The sequence below is a fragment of the Geotrypetes seraphini genome, chromosome 2, assembly GCF_902459505.1.
Source record: "Geotrypetes seraphini chromosome 2, aGeoSer1.1, whole genome shotgun sequence".
NCBI lineage: Eukaryota > Metazoa > Chordata > Amphibia > Gymnophiona > Dermophiidae > Geotrypetes > Geotrypetes seraphini.
In genome coordinates, this window is record NC_047085.1 from 103,688,564 (window position 1) to 103,705,910 (window position 17,347).

At 39.1% G+C, this 17,347-nt stretch overlaps 1 protein-coding gene across 1 annotated transcript in view; it reads left to right on the top strand.

The window, feature by feature from the left end:
- Window positions 1-17,347, top strand: part of ARFGEF1 (ADP ribosylation factor guanine nucleotide exchange factor 1) — a 382,919-nt gene that overhangs the window by 294,288 nt on the left and 71,284 nt on the right. Inside the window, exon 29 of the mRNA XM_033933351.1 lies at window positions 4,425-4,555. Within this exon, the coding sequence (XP_033789242.1) occupies window positions 4,425-4,555 (131 nt within the window). The remainder of the gene's footprint in view (window positions 1-4,424; window positions 4,556-17,347) is intronic.

Sequence of the window (17,347 nt, forward strand, 5' to 3'; positions counted from 1 at the left end):
CGCCTCTGCCTGATCCGGCTGTTGTTCTGCCTGCAGGGGCAGGGAGAGAGACAGAAAAAAGGGGGGCAGAGAGAGAGAGAAAGAAAGGGGAGGGGGGCAGGAGAGTGCAGGGAAAAAAAAAGTTGGACTCATGGAGGGACAGAGAAAGATGTTTGGGGAATGGCATGAGGTCTGGAAGAGAAGAAGCTTGCAGGAGGCAGAAAGAAGAGAAGAAATATTGGGTGCACAGTCAGAAGGAAGTGCAACCAGAGACTCATGAAATCACCAGACAACAAAGGTAGGAAAAATTATTTTATTTTCAATTTAGTGATCAAAATGTGTCCGTTTTGAGAATTTATATCTTCTGTCTATATTTTGCACTATGGCCCCCTTTTACTAAACCGAAATAGCGATTTTAAGTGCAGGGAGCCTATGAGTGTCGGGACTAGCACAGTGCATTCAGCATAGCACCCTGCGCTAGTTTCAAGTTTCAAGTTTCAAGTTTATTAGTTTTTCATATCCCGATCATAAAGTAAATATCTGACCGGTTAACAATAAAAATTTAAAATAGAAGAGTAGGAACGAGTTAATAGTGTATTAAAGAGTATAGGGGAAACATATTAAACATATACAGACAAACACGATCGTGAGGATAGATGGGGAGGAGGGGAAAAGTTACATGATATTAGAAGAAATGATATAGTGGGAAGGGAAAGAACATGAAGGGTAGTTGTGCGTGATGTTATGAGATGCCCTAATGAAGAAAATAAGAATCGAGAGAGTGTTGAAAGATTAATAGAAGAAGTAAGGATTAGGATTTGGTAAAGGCATCTTGGAATAGGAAAGTTTTAAGACTGGTTTTGAATTTTTGTAGCTGAATTTCATCACGGAGAAATTGAGGGAGAGAATTCCATAAGGTTGGGGCAGTAATAGAAAAGTTAGTTTTCCTGGTATAGTAGGACTCTTTTAGGGACGGAACAAAAAGAAGTTTTTGATCGGTGGATCGTAAGGATCGGGGAGAACTTTTGGGAATTAATAATTTATCGAGAAATAAAGGTAAGTGAGATTGTTTGATTTTGAAGATAAGCAGTAAGATTTTGTAGGTTATGCGATGTGTGACTGGGAGCCAATGTGATTCTTTGAGAAGAGGGGTGACATGTTCATATTTACCTATTTTGTAGACTAGTTTTATTGCTGTATTTTGAATTAGTTGCAACCGTCGAAGTTCTTTTTGAGGTAATCCATTTAACAAAGAGTTACAGTAATCCAAATGTGAAATGACTAGGGAATGAATGAGGATGTTAATTGAATCATTATTTAGAATAGAACTAAGTGAACGGATAATGCGTAATTTAAAGAAACAGGTTTTTACTATTGAGCTTACGTGGTCATGAAAGGAAAGATCTTGGTCGATAATTACTCCTAATAGTTTTACTTTAGTATCCATTGCTAAAGGTGTGGATTTGATATAAATAGTTCCAGGTAAAGTTTCAGATTTTTTGATAGGGAGCAGAATACCACAAGATTTATCAATGTTTAGTGAAAGTTTGTTAGAAAAAAGCCAATCACTTATAATATCTAGTTTAGTATTTAGATCTTTTATTTCTAATGGGTTTGAAGTGTTTATCGGGAAGAGTAACTGTATATCGTCGGCATAGGCGAAAATTGAAAATCCCAGTGATTGGGCGAGAGAAAGGAGAGGGGAGAGAAAGATATTGAACAGTAATGGTGACAAAATAGAGCCTTGAGGAACTCCAAAAGTTTGAGTTATCGGAGAAGAAGTTTGATTTTTAGCGTGAACTGTAAAGCTACGTTGATGAAAATAGGATGTAAACCATTTGAGAGCATGACCTGTAATGTTGCATTCAGCTAATCTAGATAAGAGGAGAGAATGATCGATAGTGTCAAAGGCTGCTGATAAATCTAGGGAAATTAATATTACAGATTTTAAGTGATCGTGAGAGTATTGTATAGTTGTAATTAAACCAAGTAATGATAACTCTGTGGAATGTGAAGTTCGAAAACCAGTCTGATAAGGATGTAATGCATGTGTATGATCAAAAAATTCTGATAATTGAGAATGGATAATTTTTTCAGCAATTTTGGAGATAAATGGCAAATTCGCTATGGGGCGGTAGTTATTTGGTATAGAGGGATCGGAGTTGTGTTGTTTAAGTTTAGGGAAAACTAGAGCTGATTTCCATGTAGAAGGGACGCAGCAGTCAGTAAAAGATTTGGAAATCATTTCCCTTATATAGGGACTAAAGAAGGAAAAGAATTTTTTGAGAAGAGATGGGGGGAAACTTTCAATAGAGTTGTTGGAGGAATTTATAGATTGTAAAATAGAAGATAGTTGAGTTAAGGACGGTAGTTTGAAAGTAGAGAAGGAGCTGAGAGGTAAGAAAGTTAAATCATTATTAGTAGGAGGCGAAAAAGCTGGAGGAGAAGGTCCAAGGTGAGTTCGGATAGTAGTGACTTTGTTGTCAAAGAAGAGGGATAGTTCCTTAGCAGATGGTAGAGAAGAATCTGGAGGGGGGAGTTTTTTTTTTGAGTATTTAGAAAGAGATTGTGCAATACTAAAAAGAGTGGATGAGTTACTAGTGGTGGAGATAAGGTTTGAATAATAGTCTTTTTTTGTTTGTTGGATGATTTTTTTGTAATGTGTAGCTTTATCTTTGTATGACAAAAGGTCACTATTATAATGGTGTTTTCTCCATTTGTTTTCAGCTGACCGTACCTGTCGACGGAGGAGAATCAGGTTTTCGTTAAACCAGGGTTGGTGTTTCTTGGATGTAGAGTTGAGAGTTGGTTTATTTTTTTGTTTGACAGATTTAGGAGCTAGTGAGTCTAGTAGGGATTTTGTAGCAGTTTCCCAATTAGAGAATTGTTCTGTGATAGATAGTGAAGAAAAATTATGGAGATTTAAGTCAAAGGAGGATTGAATAGCAGGAAGAGTTATAGTATTTAAATTACGGTTGATAAAAGAATTGTTTATCGGTTTGATGATATTTGAATGGGTTGTTATGTTAGATTGCCAGGTGATTAAGGTGTGATCTGACCATGGTACTAGAATGAAATCAAAATTATAGAGAGAATCAGTCATTGTGGTTGGGCATAAGATCATGTCTAGAATATTTCCTGCAGTATGTGTGGGCGTATGAATGAGAGGAGACAGTGATAAATCAGCAATTAGAGTTAAGAGTTCGGAAGTGTTATAGTGATTAGGGGAGTTGAAATGAATATTAAAGTCTCCAAGAATTATAGACTCAGGGTATGCAATATTAAATTCGGTTATAGTGGAGATAAGAGATGAGAGAGAAGTTTTAGTTATTGGCGGAGGTGCATAGATAAGGAGAAAATTAAGAGAGGAGAAGAGTTTGGTTGAGAATTGGAGAGATTCAATAGGAAAATGAGAAAAGGAGGTGGAAGTATTGACCTGGAGTGGAATTGAGGCATGATATATAATTGCTAGTCCACCTCCCTTTTTATTGGAACGGGGTTGAAAAAATGTTTTATAATTAGGTGGACAGGCCTGAGTAATGTAAGCATCATCTCCCAGAGTTAGCCAGATTTCTGTAAGACATAAGATATGAAGCTTGTGTTGTGTAATAATATCGTGGATTAGGTGATGTTTGTTTTTTATAGAACGAACATTTATGAGGCCAAAATTAATTGTCAGGGGGTGGTGGGGTTGGTTAAAGCAGGGATTGGAAGGGGGATGAAGTGGGACGGAAATAAGTTGCCTTAAATGAGGTTTGGGTTGATGCTTGTAAGTTATGGGTTTGTTATGGCGACGGCCCCAGATAGTTGGGATGAACGACATGGAATTTGGGGTAATGGATGGAAAACTATAGAAATCAAGTACTGAGCTATGAAAGTTCAGGAGAAAAAAGAAGTATAAGGTGAAGATGAAATAAAACAATCTATAGGGGGAAGGGAGAGCCAACGAGAATGACGTAGAGAGAGGGTAAGAACGTGAAGTTTGTAGTAAATGAAGGAGCTGCCTGAAGGAGCGCATAAAGGAGCAGGACCTGGCTAAAAACTGCTATCGTAGTTTAGTAAAAGGAGAGGTTTATATTTGTCTATTTTTGTATAGTTTTTACTGAGGTGACATTGCATATTTTAAAGTCATATGCCTTGACCTTTTTGAAAAAAAATCCCCGAATATAAATTATAATTAGCATTTTCACTGCATATAGTGTGCTTTGTGTTTTTTAAAATTTTATTGTTGGTAGATCATTTTGACTTGGTCATCTTAAAAGTTGCTCACAAGCCAAAAAAAGTATGGGCACCCCTGCTGTAGCATGTATCAATAATTCCTGAGCTATGAAGGCATTCATGTCATAATATGTTTCTGTATTCTGTTTTGCTAGTACAGAATCATAAGAAATAAAAAAAACTGCTATGCTTGTCCTTAGTAAATTATTATTTTTTGTACTTTAAAGGCCTTCAAAGAATATACAAGTGATGATATGAATGTAGCCCCTGAAGACCGAGTATGGGTGAGAGGCTGGTTCCCAATTCTGTTTGAATTATCCTGCATAATCAACAGATGCAAATTAGATGTAAGAACCAGGTAACAATGAGTATTTGAAATTTCCAATTTTAAAGGTTCTTTATTATGCATGGTATTTTTGTAAGGTCCCAAATTTACCATAATATTAGTTTTTCATAACTTACCCTTAAAATACTTTTGTATTGTATTTGTTATAGTTAATTTTTTCCTTTGGTACCTTTTTACATTTAAAAGAATAGTTGATTTGCAGAATTTGTGTGATTATTGAGGTCGCTGCATACTTCATCTTTTTACAGTAGACATCTTTTTTATTTAGTGGCCTTAGCACACCCTTACTCAGGTCTTTCCCTTGCTATTTGTAGCACAGCCAGAAAATAGCCAAATTTCTATTTTCCAAATTATTACTACTTGCTAATTTTGTCGTCAGTACATGCCCATTAAAAAATATTAGTTTATAAGCCCTTACTGCCACCTATTTTATAGATGGTAAAGGCTTGAGCTAATCAGCTATTGCAGAAATGTGTGCACATCTTACCTCCATCAGGCCTTCACTCAAATTTGCCATCCCACTTGATGCTGTAATGAATGGAATCATTAAGTGCTTTGGTCCACTTGAAGCTATGAATGGATAGTAGCAACTGGATTTGAAGATTTCTGGTGTTTACTGACCATTTTTAAGAGTGTTGTTTTTTTAACAACTGAATTATGTATGTTTAACATTTTATGCTTGTTACTATGGAAACCGTATAGGTAATATACGGTATATAAATTTTTAAATAAATAAATCTACAATTCAAGCTGCACTGGATCTAGTCAGATACTGCCAGAGCTAGTGCCATATACTTGCTTATGCAAACAATGCAGGCTCAGGCTGACGCTGCAAACACAATTCCTAATGCAGCACCAACTTCCAGTGAAGACACCAGCTTCTTCGGCTTCTATGAATCAAATAAAGGGGACAACGCTGTGCCGTCAGAACTAGACCTCTTCTTGAATGATGCTGCACGTGATATATCCAGTCTTCAGCGCTATCGAACTGTGAAGGAACTGTTTATTCTGAAGAATACGAGCCTTCCATCAAGCGTACCAGTGGAGAGACTCTTCAGCATCGGTGGACAGATACTTACTCCACACAGGAACAGTTTAACTGGCGAGCATTTTGAAATGCTTTTAATGCTCAGAGCCAATATGAAACTCATTTGAAAATAAAGTACTCATAATGTTCATATAGTTTATAACACTGGACAAGAAATTTTTCCAAAAGTTTTGCTTCCTTAAAACAAACTGGTGATTATAATAGACCCCTTCAAAATAAACACAAATATAATTTCCCACTGACTGTATCACATAGGAATTTTGAGACACACGATGATATCGTGAATTGACTATAACATGCTTTAATGCACAAAGTTTCTGATATTCTGTGATAGTTTGCCATGGCTAAAAGTGTTTTCCTGCTGATTTTCATTTGTATTCAGTGTCCGGTGCATCTCATTGCAGTGTCCAACAAAAGTCAGCCAGTATTGATAGATTCCAGTTGCCCTGATATCTTTTTTCCATAGTAGAAATGTCCTGGTGAAACCTTTCGCCCTGTTCGCCGCTGACTGCACCAAGCAGGGAAAAAAATCCAAGTGTGAATGTAGAAAGTGAATCTTCAGCGACATGTTGCACTTCATGGCTTTGTATGTTCTAAGTAGTTTGTCAACCAGTTGAATATAGTTTGGTGCTCTGTAACTGCCAAGAAAATTCTCAATGACATCCTTGAATTCTTTCCAGGTGATTTTCTCTGGCCCGACTAACAGATCTTCAAATCTATATTCATTGATGACGTGTCTGATCTGTGGACCGACAAAAATGCCTTCCTTAATCTTGGCATCAGTTATTAATTATTAATTGCATTAGCCTGAAAATATAGCAAGAAATTGTAAAAATGTACTTTTTTATTAAAACGGTATGTGATATGTAATTTTAAACATGATTTTCGTGATCAGCAGCCAAAAAATCTGTAAGATACACCTGAAAGTGTTGAAGAAGCAAAAATGTTGTTGTTCAGTGTAATTAATAAACACAGTAACTATTAACTACCCAGTTAATTTTTTTTAGTAACTAGTAAAGTAATTATTTACATTTAGTGAAGAGTAACTGAAATCAGTAACTACCATCTTATTTTTGGGGTACAATAATCATATCTCTCTTCCTCTCCTCTACCCCAATTCTTCCTCTTTCCTTTCTCTCCCCCACATGTGCAGCATCTTTCCTCCCCTCTCACCCATTCCCTTTTGGCTTCCCTCTGCAGCAACTAACAAAAAAACCCCCAGCACAAAGCATATCTCATTCAAAACAAAAGCAAAAGGATCCAGCAATGTTTACATAAACCTCACAGCATAAATCGGGGATAAAGAGTGCTTGAAAGAAGCCAACTCATAGTCACCTGTATCATTGGTCTCCCATACATTTTTAACAAAACTTTTTCTCTTTTAAAAACTTCAAAAACCAGATCAATATTTCATCCAAAAACTAAACTCAATTTGTAAGCTTGAACAACTGCTCCACCAGACCACTGCTGACACAGCCAGTGTTTTGATTCTGAATCAGGGTAGAGGTCCACTGTTGCGCTTTCTCCCACACTTAGTTCAGTTTAAAAATCCGGAACTCTGCTTCCCCACGCTACATGTGTCTCATTCACCTCTCGCCAATATTTGCTGTTGCCACCACCACCAAGAGAAGTGAGTGGCATACAACCGAGCAGCGTGAGCCCAAAAAAGGCGCAAAGTATAGTTGGATATTCAAACTTGGGAAGGTCAGCGGGGGTTTGGCTGCACGCAGGGTGGCGACGGGGGGAAGCTGCATTTACTAGGGCTTATTTTTGGGGTAGGGCTTATATTAAGACCTACCCCGAAAGTCATGCTAGGGCTTATTTTCGGGGAAACACAGTAGTTACTTTTTATCCCATGTAACTAGTAACAGTAGTAGTAGTAGTAATAGTAGTATCTAGTTACTTTTTTTACAGTAACTAGCACAGCACTGCTTCACAGCTCTGTCTGCTCAACTGCCGGATCTGCCCTGGAACTGGAAGAAGTCATCAAAAGTGTGTCCCTTTACGAGAGTGAGGGAGGCTGTTTTGCTGCCTCTGCTGCTCGTTTAAAGAAGTAGCATCAATGACTAGAGGGGGTGGTTGGAGGAAGAGAAATTCTGCTCTTGGTGTGTGGCTGTGGAGAAGAATCAGGAGGAAAGGGGAGAGGAGGAGAGTGAAAGGAAGACGCTGGATGGAAAGGGAGAGAGTAGGGATACACAATAATATACCGATGGAAAGGGAGAAAAGGGGCAAACACAAGGACATACTACAAGAGAAAGGGGGCAGACAAAAGGAAGGGGAGAGATGATGGATGAAAGGGGGAGGGTGGGATAAGCTGTATAAAAGGAGGGAGACAGAAGCCTGGCTGGAAGAGGAGGGAGATGATGGAAGGGGGAAGTGAAAGAGAGAGGGGGCAGACTGTATGAATGGGGAACAGAGACAGGTGGGAGATACTGATGGAAGGGAAGAGAGTGTGTAGACACTGGATAGAAAAGGGGGAGAGAGGAGGCAGATGCTCATTGGAAGAGGAGAGAGAAATGAGCAGATATTTGGGGGGAAAGACTGGGAGATAATGATGTAAGGGGAAAGAAAAGGCATATAGTGGGCAAATACTGTATAGAAGGAGGAGAGAAAGAGGGCAGAGTCAGTGAAAGACTGGGAATAAGGGTAAGTAAAATAGAAGGCCCAGGGAAAGGTAAAGGGATGGAAAGCTACTGGTAGACCATAAAAAAGAAGGAACTTGAAGACTAGATAGTAAGAATGAGTTAAATTTGGAATTAGAGGTAGAAAACTAAATTGAAGAAAGCCGAAAGAAAAATCCTGGCAAGAGACTTATGGAGAAAAGCAGAAACCAGAGAAGTAAATGGCAATCATTTTTAATTCAGGATAAAGTAGTGTGGTGTGTGGTACCCATATTTATAAAGATAATAAACATAAATAGAATAGAATTAAGATGATATCTTGTCATTGGACTAATTTTTAATACATTTTTGACCAACTGTCAGAGACCAAAATCTTCATTCTCAGATTAGGACAGCTTATTGTCTTGACCTGGGGAAGTAGGTGTTGGCCTCCCAAAAAATGTTTTAAATCCTTTTTAAATGTTTATATGTAATTCTTAATTTGTAATGTACAGTGTGTAATATAATAGAAATTATCCTAGGACAAGCAGGCAGCATATTCTCACAGATGGGTGACGTCTTCCACAGAGCCCAGTACAGATGGTCCAAAAGTGTAGCATCACTTTAACTGTTTTTCCTTCAATGTCAAAGCCTTCTAGCGGTTTTAAGAGGTACAGTTGATGCAACAGGACCATTTCGGTCACTGATCCACACAAGTAATGCCTTTAGTGACTTGGCTCTGACCATCGAGTGGACTCTTGTACACACTGTCTCACACTATCACATTCTCTAAAGGCTCTTCGGATCCAACAGAAAAAGCTTTTTGGAATTTCCTCAATGCCAGCATCTTCCACGTTGGATTCTACTAGTCTGCCAGTACCGTTGGTAGTGACATCAGCATTGACGCAGCCCTTGACATCGGACTTGGTACCGCCATGGAGAAACAAGCTGAACAGCATTCTTCCCCTTCACACCATGTGCCGCTGACTACACGAGCATCAAGTAAGTTAATGTAGTCAAAACGTCAATGCAAGCAGTGCTCCCCATCAGTTTAGGCTGTGTCACATCTGATATGTGCCTCTTCCGCAAGGTCACCATTGCCTTGACATCCTGCTGCGCCTTCTGCACCGATTGCTCTAAACATGGTACCAGCTCCATCTGTACCGGACCAACGTTAGGTGTTGCATCAAAAGGAGCCGGCTGTCATACTACAGTCTCATCCATCATTACAGCCTCTGACTTCTTTGGTACCGGCCCAGCCTGAACAGGGTTTTTCGAGACCTCATGGTTCCAGATCTCATTCTCCTCATCAACAGTCGAGATCTCTGCATTCTTGGCACTGAAGCTCCATGTCTACATCGACCAACCAGTACCGTGGAACTACTACAAATTCTTCTAAACGCTCCAACAAGCATCATACTCATCACGTTTCATGGCGCCAGACTCCATTCTCTCTTTGTAAGTCTTCAAGGATTAACCATATGGACTTCCATCTGTTAATGCATACTGAGTCTGAATCAAAGTTGTATATATTGACTTGTAACCTGGCCTAGGCTCTTTAGGGAAGATGGGATAGAAAACAAATTAAATAACTAGTTATGGCCCCAGAATCTTATGGGATTCCTTCAGATCCTTTTCTGCCACTTCCCAGAAGGAGATTTCCACCAGACAATTTAACCTTTATGGCACTTATTAAACAGATGGGCCAAGCTCTTCCAGTCAACCTAGAATCTGACTCTAATTCAAGAGCTGCCTTATTTGATGCTCTAGATTTTGATGAAGTGCCTAGAGCCCTCTTCAAACTTCCATTTCATACTCTTTTACAGGACACTATGTTTAAAAATTGGGAGAGTCCATTACACTCTGTGAATCAATCCTGTCCTGGATTTCATCAGCCTCATCTTCAGCTCCAGTCCCTCCTCATGGGATCTGTGCTTTAAAAAACTTCCTGTTCCAGATCAGAAGCCCATGAACCACTGGGTAGAGAGGGGCACACCTTAGACAGGTTTGGCTATCTCTTTAAAAATGCCATGCTCACTATAATTTTTATATGATGTTTATTTTTAACAGCTGGTGCAACATTTTACTCAATTTTAGCAATGTATCCCGGCAGATCATCTTCCAGATTTTCAACAACTCACCCAAGACTTTATGCAGCCTAGAACATACATGACCAGATCAGTCTTTGATGCATTTGGTTTAACATCAAGGGCTTCAGCATTGTCCATAGCAATGCGACATTAATCATGACTGCACATTTTGGACTTGATCCGATTGTCCAGGATCTTCTAGCCAACATACCCTGTTAGGTGAAAAGCTGTTTAGTGCTAAAGTAGAAGAAGCCACTCAAACTTTTCATCAACATAAACACAGTGGATCTACTCTTTCCTCATCTCAGCAGGAAAACCTCAAACTAGTCGATTTTCCTACTGCTGGGGCATTCTTCTACAGGCTATGACCAATGCTCCACTATACCATTGACGTCCTCCAAAACTTTCACTACAAAGCATTCTACTAAGCACTGTTCCCCAAAAGTTACTTAGCCGTCTCAACTGTGAACTATTTACTTTTAACCATTTTATCATAAACGTTACTTTCTTGTTACCAATGGCTCTTCTGCCGGATCAAGCACTTTCACATTCTTCCTCCGTGCACGCCTCCACATTCTATACTACTGAGAGGATTCATTGTCCTATGAAGTGTGAAAGCTCTGCTGTTCCTCGACCTCCAAAAAAAAAAAAAAAAACTCAAGAAGCTGTACATATATTACTCAACATATCAATATAAATTTATTTTTTAATTTTGTCCCCAAAGAGCTCAGAATGGGTTACATGTTAAACATACATAATATACAGTTGACAGGCTTCAATTTGACATACAGTACAAGTTTGCAATAAGGTTATATCCTAACTTGATACAAACTAGGGGTCTAATACCAATAAACATAATATAGAGTTTATGGGTTACAATCTGCTATAGTTTTACTTAACAGTGCAATGTTTTTCAATCCTAATGTGACACATACTGGGAACTAGTACCAATGTACATCTCTTTGTAATCTATTGGTCATGGGCAGGTAATGGCTGCTACTCTTCCTCCTTTTTTGGGTGTTTGGGAGCATGCTAAGGCTTGATAGCCTGAGGGATGTATCTATCATACCTAGTGTAACTCCAGCATTGTCTTTAAGCCAGATTTCAGTAATCAGGAATTTGTCCCAGTTTTTATCTGTGAGGAAGTCATTTAGTATGATGTCATTGTTATTTACTAATCTGGTATTTATGAGGGCATTAGATAGGTTTTTTTGTTGTGGGGATGTACGAGGAAGTGGGGATTGAACTTAGGTTGTGGGAGCTGTGTTGGGAGGGTATTTTCTGAGGGTAGTTTCTTGGGTCAGCATATCTGCCATGGTTGATGATGACTGATAAGAAAGCACATGATGGGTAAGATTACCATAAGTTTAAGGCATAGCATTTGAGCTGTTTAATTATATTTTTAATTTTAACTTTATTCTGTTTAGGTTGGATTTGGCTGGGTAACAGCTAGGGGGTGTCAAGAGTGATTGGAGGGTGAATCTATATATGTAATGTGTTATACCTCTTGTTGGGAGAGATATCTTGATCATACATACACTGTACCCCAGTGCTCGCAAACATGTAAGCATTTGTTTAAAGTATCTTTAGCTTCTTCCTTAATGGAGTGTTATCTCACTCCATCTCAACTTTCCAAAATGTTTTCATGCTGTTCCAAACTTTGCTGGAGGAATTGTGGAGCAAGAGGAACCTTTTTCTATATTTGGTGGAATTGTCTTGTGTACAACCCTTTTGGAAGTATTGTTAAATTGTCTAAAAAAAACATTGCAAGCAGATTTCTGCCTTCTACATTTTAGGGTTCATAGACAACGGCGCGAAAGACAAAGGCGCGCCCGGACAATTGAGCGCAGCGCGGAGGCGCACGCCGCTCAAATTACTGTTTTTAGGGGCTCCAACGGGGGGTTTTGTTGGGGAACCCCCCCCCACTTTACTTAATAGACATCGCGCCGGCGATATGGGGGGTTGTAACTCTCCACATTTTACTGTAAACTTAACTTTTTCCCTAAAAACAGGGAAAAAGTGAAGTTTTCAGTAAAATGTGGGGGGTTACAACCCCACAACGCGGCACAATGTCTATTAAGTAAAGTGGGGGGGGGGTTTCCCCCCTCACGCCCCCCCATCGGAGCCCTAAAAACAGTAATTTTGAGCGGCGCGCGCCTCCACGCTGTGCTCAGTTGTCTGGGCGCGCCTTTGTCCCGGCGCGCTTTTGACCTGACACCACATTTTAGACCTTCTGGAATTCCCAAGGTAGCAAATAAGTTTGCTACTTGCTTTTTTTTAGCAGCAAAACTTCTATTGGCTAAGTGGTAGAAACAATCTACAGTGCCAACCAATGGATATGGTGTTTACTAAATTAGATTAAATATGTTTAATGTCTTAATTGACTGCATTTAAATATGGATGTTTGTATCTTTCTGTAAAACTTGGGACTCATGCTTAGCTTGGCATACAAGGCCACAGAAATGATGCTATTTAACATTTCTGTTTGATATACTAATTGTGCCTTTGACTTCTGGAATAGCTAGGGGGAGGGTTGTTCCTTTTTGTTTTGTTACGTGGTATATATGAGGCTTTTATTTTTGCATATTGTATCTTGAATAATATTGTTTCTAAATCTCCGATGTATTTTGAGGGCTTTGTATTTTTTTTTTTTAAATAATAACTTTTATACTATAAAAAAAGAATTTGCAGCTTGTTCGATGTTTTTAGATAAATGTTTTTTAGGTGTTGGCTGAGAGAGAAATGTTTTTTGGCTGTTGTTAAGGCCTGGCGATACATTGCCATGTATTTCTTGCAGTTGGACCTGTCTTCATCTAGGTGAGATTCTTGCCAGTTTCTTTCCAGTCCTTGACATTTAAGGACCCTTAATTCTGGGAAGAACCATGGGGAGCATTTGTATGATCTTCTTTAGAAGGGCTATTTTTATTTTTTTTCTAATGCCATTATTAAGTTTGTATTCCAGATATCAACCTGTTCTGACACTGTCATTATCTTTTCATCCACTTGGAGGTAGGACAAGGCCTCTAGAAAGTTATTAGAATCAGACTTGTCATGTCATGTCTTGAATTTCTTTCCAATTTTTGATTTGGCCCATTTTTTAAATGTAGTCCTTAATAGAAAATTTAATTAGAAAATGATCAGACCATGAAAGGAGTGTTATCTCGATGCCACCAGCCTTGTATTCAGCGATTTTAGCCCCTTTGTAGAACATCAACTCTAGCATGGGTTGGAAATTTGATCACTTGAGTGAATCCTAGAGCTACCTTCGTATCAAGAAAGGCAGCAGCGATAGTGTCTGGAGTTTCAATGTATAGGTCAAAGTCTCCCATGATCAGTAACCTAGGGTAGTTCAGGGTTACCTCAGTCACCAGATTCAACAGTACTTGTACAGATGATACATTGTTGCGAGATGCTCTATAGACCACAAGCAGCCACATTGGTTCCTTATCTCCCAGCTGGACTAGGAGGCATTCTGACTCAGACAAGTGGGGGATATCAGGATTTGTCATTGGGGAGGGGTAAGGGTGGGTATGGAAGGGGGTTATGGAAAATAATTTTTATTGAGCAACACAACAGCAATGGAAACACAGTGTAGAACCAAAACATAGAACATAAGAAATTGCCTCTGCTGGATCAGACCAGGGGTCCATCGCGCCCAGCAGTCCGCTCCCGCGGCAGCCCATCAGGTCCATAACCTGTAAGTGATCCTTTGTCTAAAACCTTTCACTCCCCATTATTCTTCTATCTATACCCTTCCATAATCCTATCTCTACCTCTACCTCTATCTATATCCCTCAATCCCCGTATCCTTCAGGAACTTGTCCAATCCCTCTTTGAATCCCCTTAATGTACTCTGTCCTATCACATCCTCCGGAAGCGCATTCCTGTTGTCTACCACCCTCTGAGTGAAAAAAAATTTCCTAGCATTGGTTCTAAACCTGTCCCCTTTCAATTTCTCCAAGTGCCCCCTTGTTCTTGTAGTTCCCAAAAGGTTGAAGAATCTGTCCCATTCCACCTTCTCTATGCCCTTCATGATCTTGTAAGTCTCTATCATGTCTCCTCTGAGTCTCCGCTTCTCCAGGGTGAAGAGCCCCAGCCTTTCTAGCCTGTCTGCGTATAAAAGGTTTTCCATACCTTTTATCATTCTTGTCGCTCTTCTCTGAACCCTCTCAAGTATCTCCTTCTTTAGGTATGGCGACCAATATTGGACACTATTCCAGATGCGGGCGCACCATCACGCGATACAGCAGCATGATGACTTCCTTCGTTCTGGTTGTAATACCCTTCTTAATAATACCCAACATTCTGTTTGCTTTCTTTGAGGCTGATGCGCATTGTGCTGTTGAAAAATATCTGTGCTCATGAAAATATCTGAAACATACCCCCCCCACACACACACACAATCCTCTTTGACACCAAAGTAGAACAGAAAAATTGAAGACTAAATGTCCATCAGCAATTCAGAATCCAGCTCCTCGCCACAGAGGTCAGAGTGTTCCAAAAGGGTTCCCATATGCATTGGAACCAGAGTCCAATCATAGAGTCTAGATCTGTGACATCTCTGTGCTCCCAAGAAAGGATGATGAGCATCTGACTTCTCCAGAGATGTATAGTTGGCGCAGTAGAATCCAGCCAGGTCCCCAGGATACACTTAAGGGCAGCCAACAGGGACCAATGAAAAAAGACACCAAGTCCCTTCTTCCTAGGAAAACAAAAACAGAGGGTTCAAGTGAATAGTGACATTCCAGATAGATTTTACAAAAGCCATCACCTGTTCCCAAAATACTACAATAGCTGGATATGACCCAGGGTCGCCTCCAAGAAGCCACACCGGGGGCACACTGCATCCAGCCTGATTTTCATGGCATGTGCTCTCCTAGGAGACACATAAAGATGTAGTAATGTACTGCATTTCCCAATAAGTCATATAACGCTGTAGACCACTAAGGCACTTCAGGACAGAAAGCAAGGGAAGGGGGTTATAATCTGCTATGTTTCAAGATGGGTTTGGGAGTTACAAGAGACAGGAATCCCGGGTACCCTGATATTTTGAAGGGGTTGGAATGGATAGGGTTGGTAAGGATAGTTTGTATGTGGGGATGGGGAAACTTGGATGATGAAGGTTCTGTTCATGTTTGTTCACCTTTGTTTAATTTTAAACTTTTTTTGAAATTAATGATAGTCACACAATATCAATGTCCTTGCCTGATTTAAACAACTAACCTTTGTGACAATAGATTCCTGTAGTGGTCTCTAACCTTTTTCATGTAAAGGGTAACAGTATGAATATGAGAGCGCTCTGAGGCCACCATAAGATTTCAAGCTTACATAGACTACTAGTTTTTTTTACCACCTTGACCTGCTTGTTCAGACTGGGTATTATGCATTAAAAATTAATATTAATATTGCTTCTACAACACTTCAAGGACATATGTAAAAAAAAAAAAAAAAACAAACTCACTTTGTTTTGGATTGTCAATAGTAGCAAATTCCATAGACGAGACACCTGAGTAACACACTTAAGAGATTGTTTGCAGTTAGTATAACAAGTGGGCAAGATTGAAATTAACACATTTACAGAGGGCCACAATAGAGGACTTCGGAGCCACATGTTGGAGGCCAGTGCTTTAGAGTCTTCACCTCAATGCTATGCTCATTGTTGCCAAGCAGACCCACTGCTGTTACCTCTCCTATCAAGTTCTGACTTCCATTAAGAACTAGATCTAAAATAGCTGTTCCTGAGCCAGCTGCTTCATGAAGCAATCATTTTATCTAGGAAATTTCCTGACATGACATTTATCCAGTCAATACTGAGGTAATTAAAGTCGCAAATAATTCAATATAATGCACTTCTAGTGTGAAAAAGGGTAATTTAAAATACCTAAATATAAAAATTGTGGCAAGAAAAGATCCCAATGAAATAGGAACCTTAACTTACCAGACCAAGATGGAATAATTTAGGTAAGCTGAATTTAATCATTGGTCAGAAAAAAACTCCACACATCATAAATAATGAAAATTCACCAAATATCACAATAGGTTATATGTTGACCAAAAATATCCAGTCAGCAGCAAATAATTCCCCATTCAACTATCAAAAATTGTGTCCATACAAAAAAATTTTTTTAAACACTTAGCTGAAATGAAATTCCTTCTTTTGTGGTTGCCATAAATCGCAACAGGGATTCCCTGTTTCGCCAAATGCTGCTTCAGGGGATGACCAGAATTCCAAAAACCCGGCAACAAAATGACTGCACCAGAGAAAAGACACTGACATTTAAAAAATTCCATGTAACAACATGATATCAACAGTACAGTGTTCAGTCTAAAAAAAAAGTCTTCCATTCTATGGCTGTTTGTAAATCTCCAGGGATAACAATGAAAGTATCCATTTTTTGTACTCTTTTTTTCTTAAACATCTGTGAACATTGCCCTGATTTTATCCACTTGTACCTGTTCCAATATGATACAATGATATGCAAAAAAAAAAATCATGTTTCTAATTCAAATTATGAGGACTAAAGGTTCCATTGTCTTCTGAGCATTCACACAATGTCTTTGTTCTATTAATCTTTTACCTGGCAAGATCCAAAAAGAGTAAACTAGATTTTATGCTGCTTATCACAAGGACAAGCAATGGGTGTGCCCAAGTCCATCTTAATAGCTTATGAGCTTTTCTTGTAGGCACTTGTCCAAACCTTTTTTAAACCTTGCTAAACTGCTTAACAGTTGATAGGGTTAATTTGCAGTATTTGCTCATTGTCTCTCCTTCCCATGACTCACTTTTGCCTTTGTTGCAGCCTGTTTGGACACCCTAACTTCTCTGTTTTGATAGTATCCTTCAAAAATACCCCACTCTGAATCTGATCTAACATTTATCAAAGCAAAACACTTACCGGTAATCTCAAATATAGGAGGTCTCCGGGTCTTTCTCTCTCTGATCTACAATATTGCCAACAATCATTTCTCTCTTTCATAGGTGAGAACATGACCTACTGTTTACTGTTTGGGGCTGAAAATCAGGGAAAATAAGAATTCAAATCCTGTTGCCACTAGCACTTGCAAC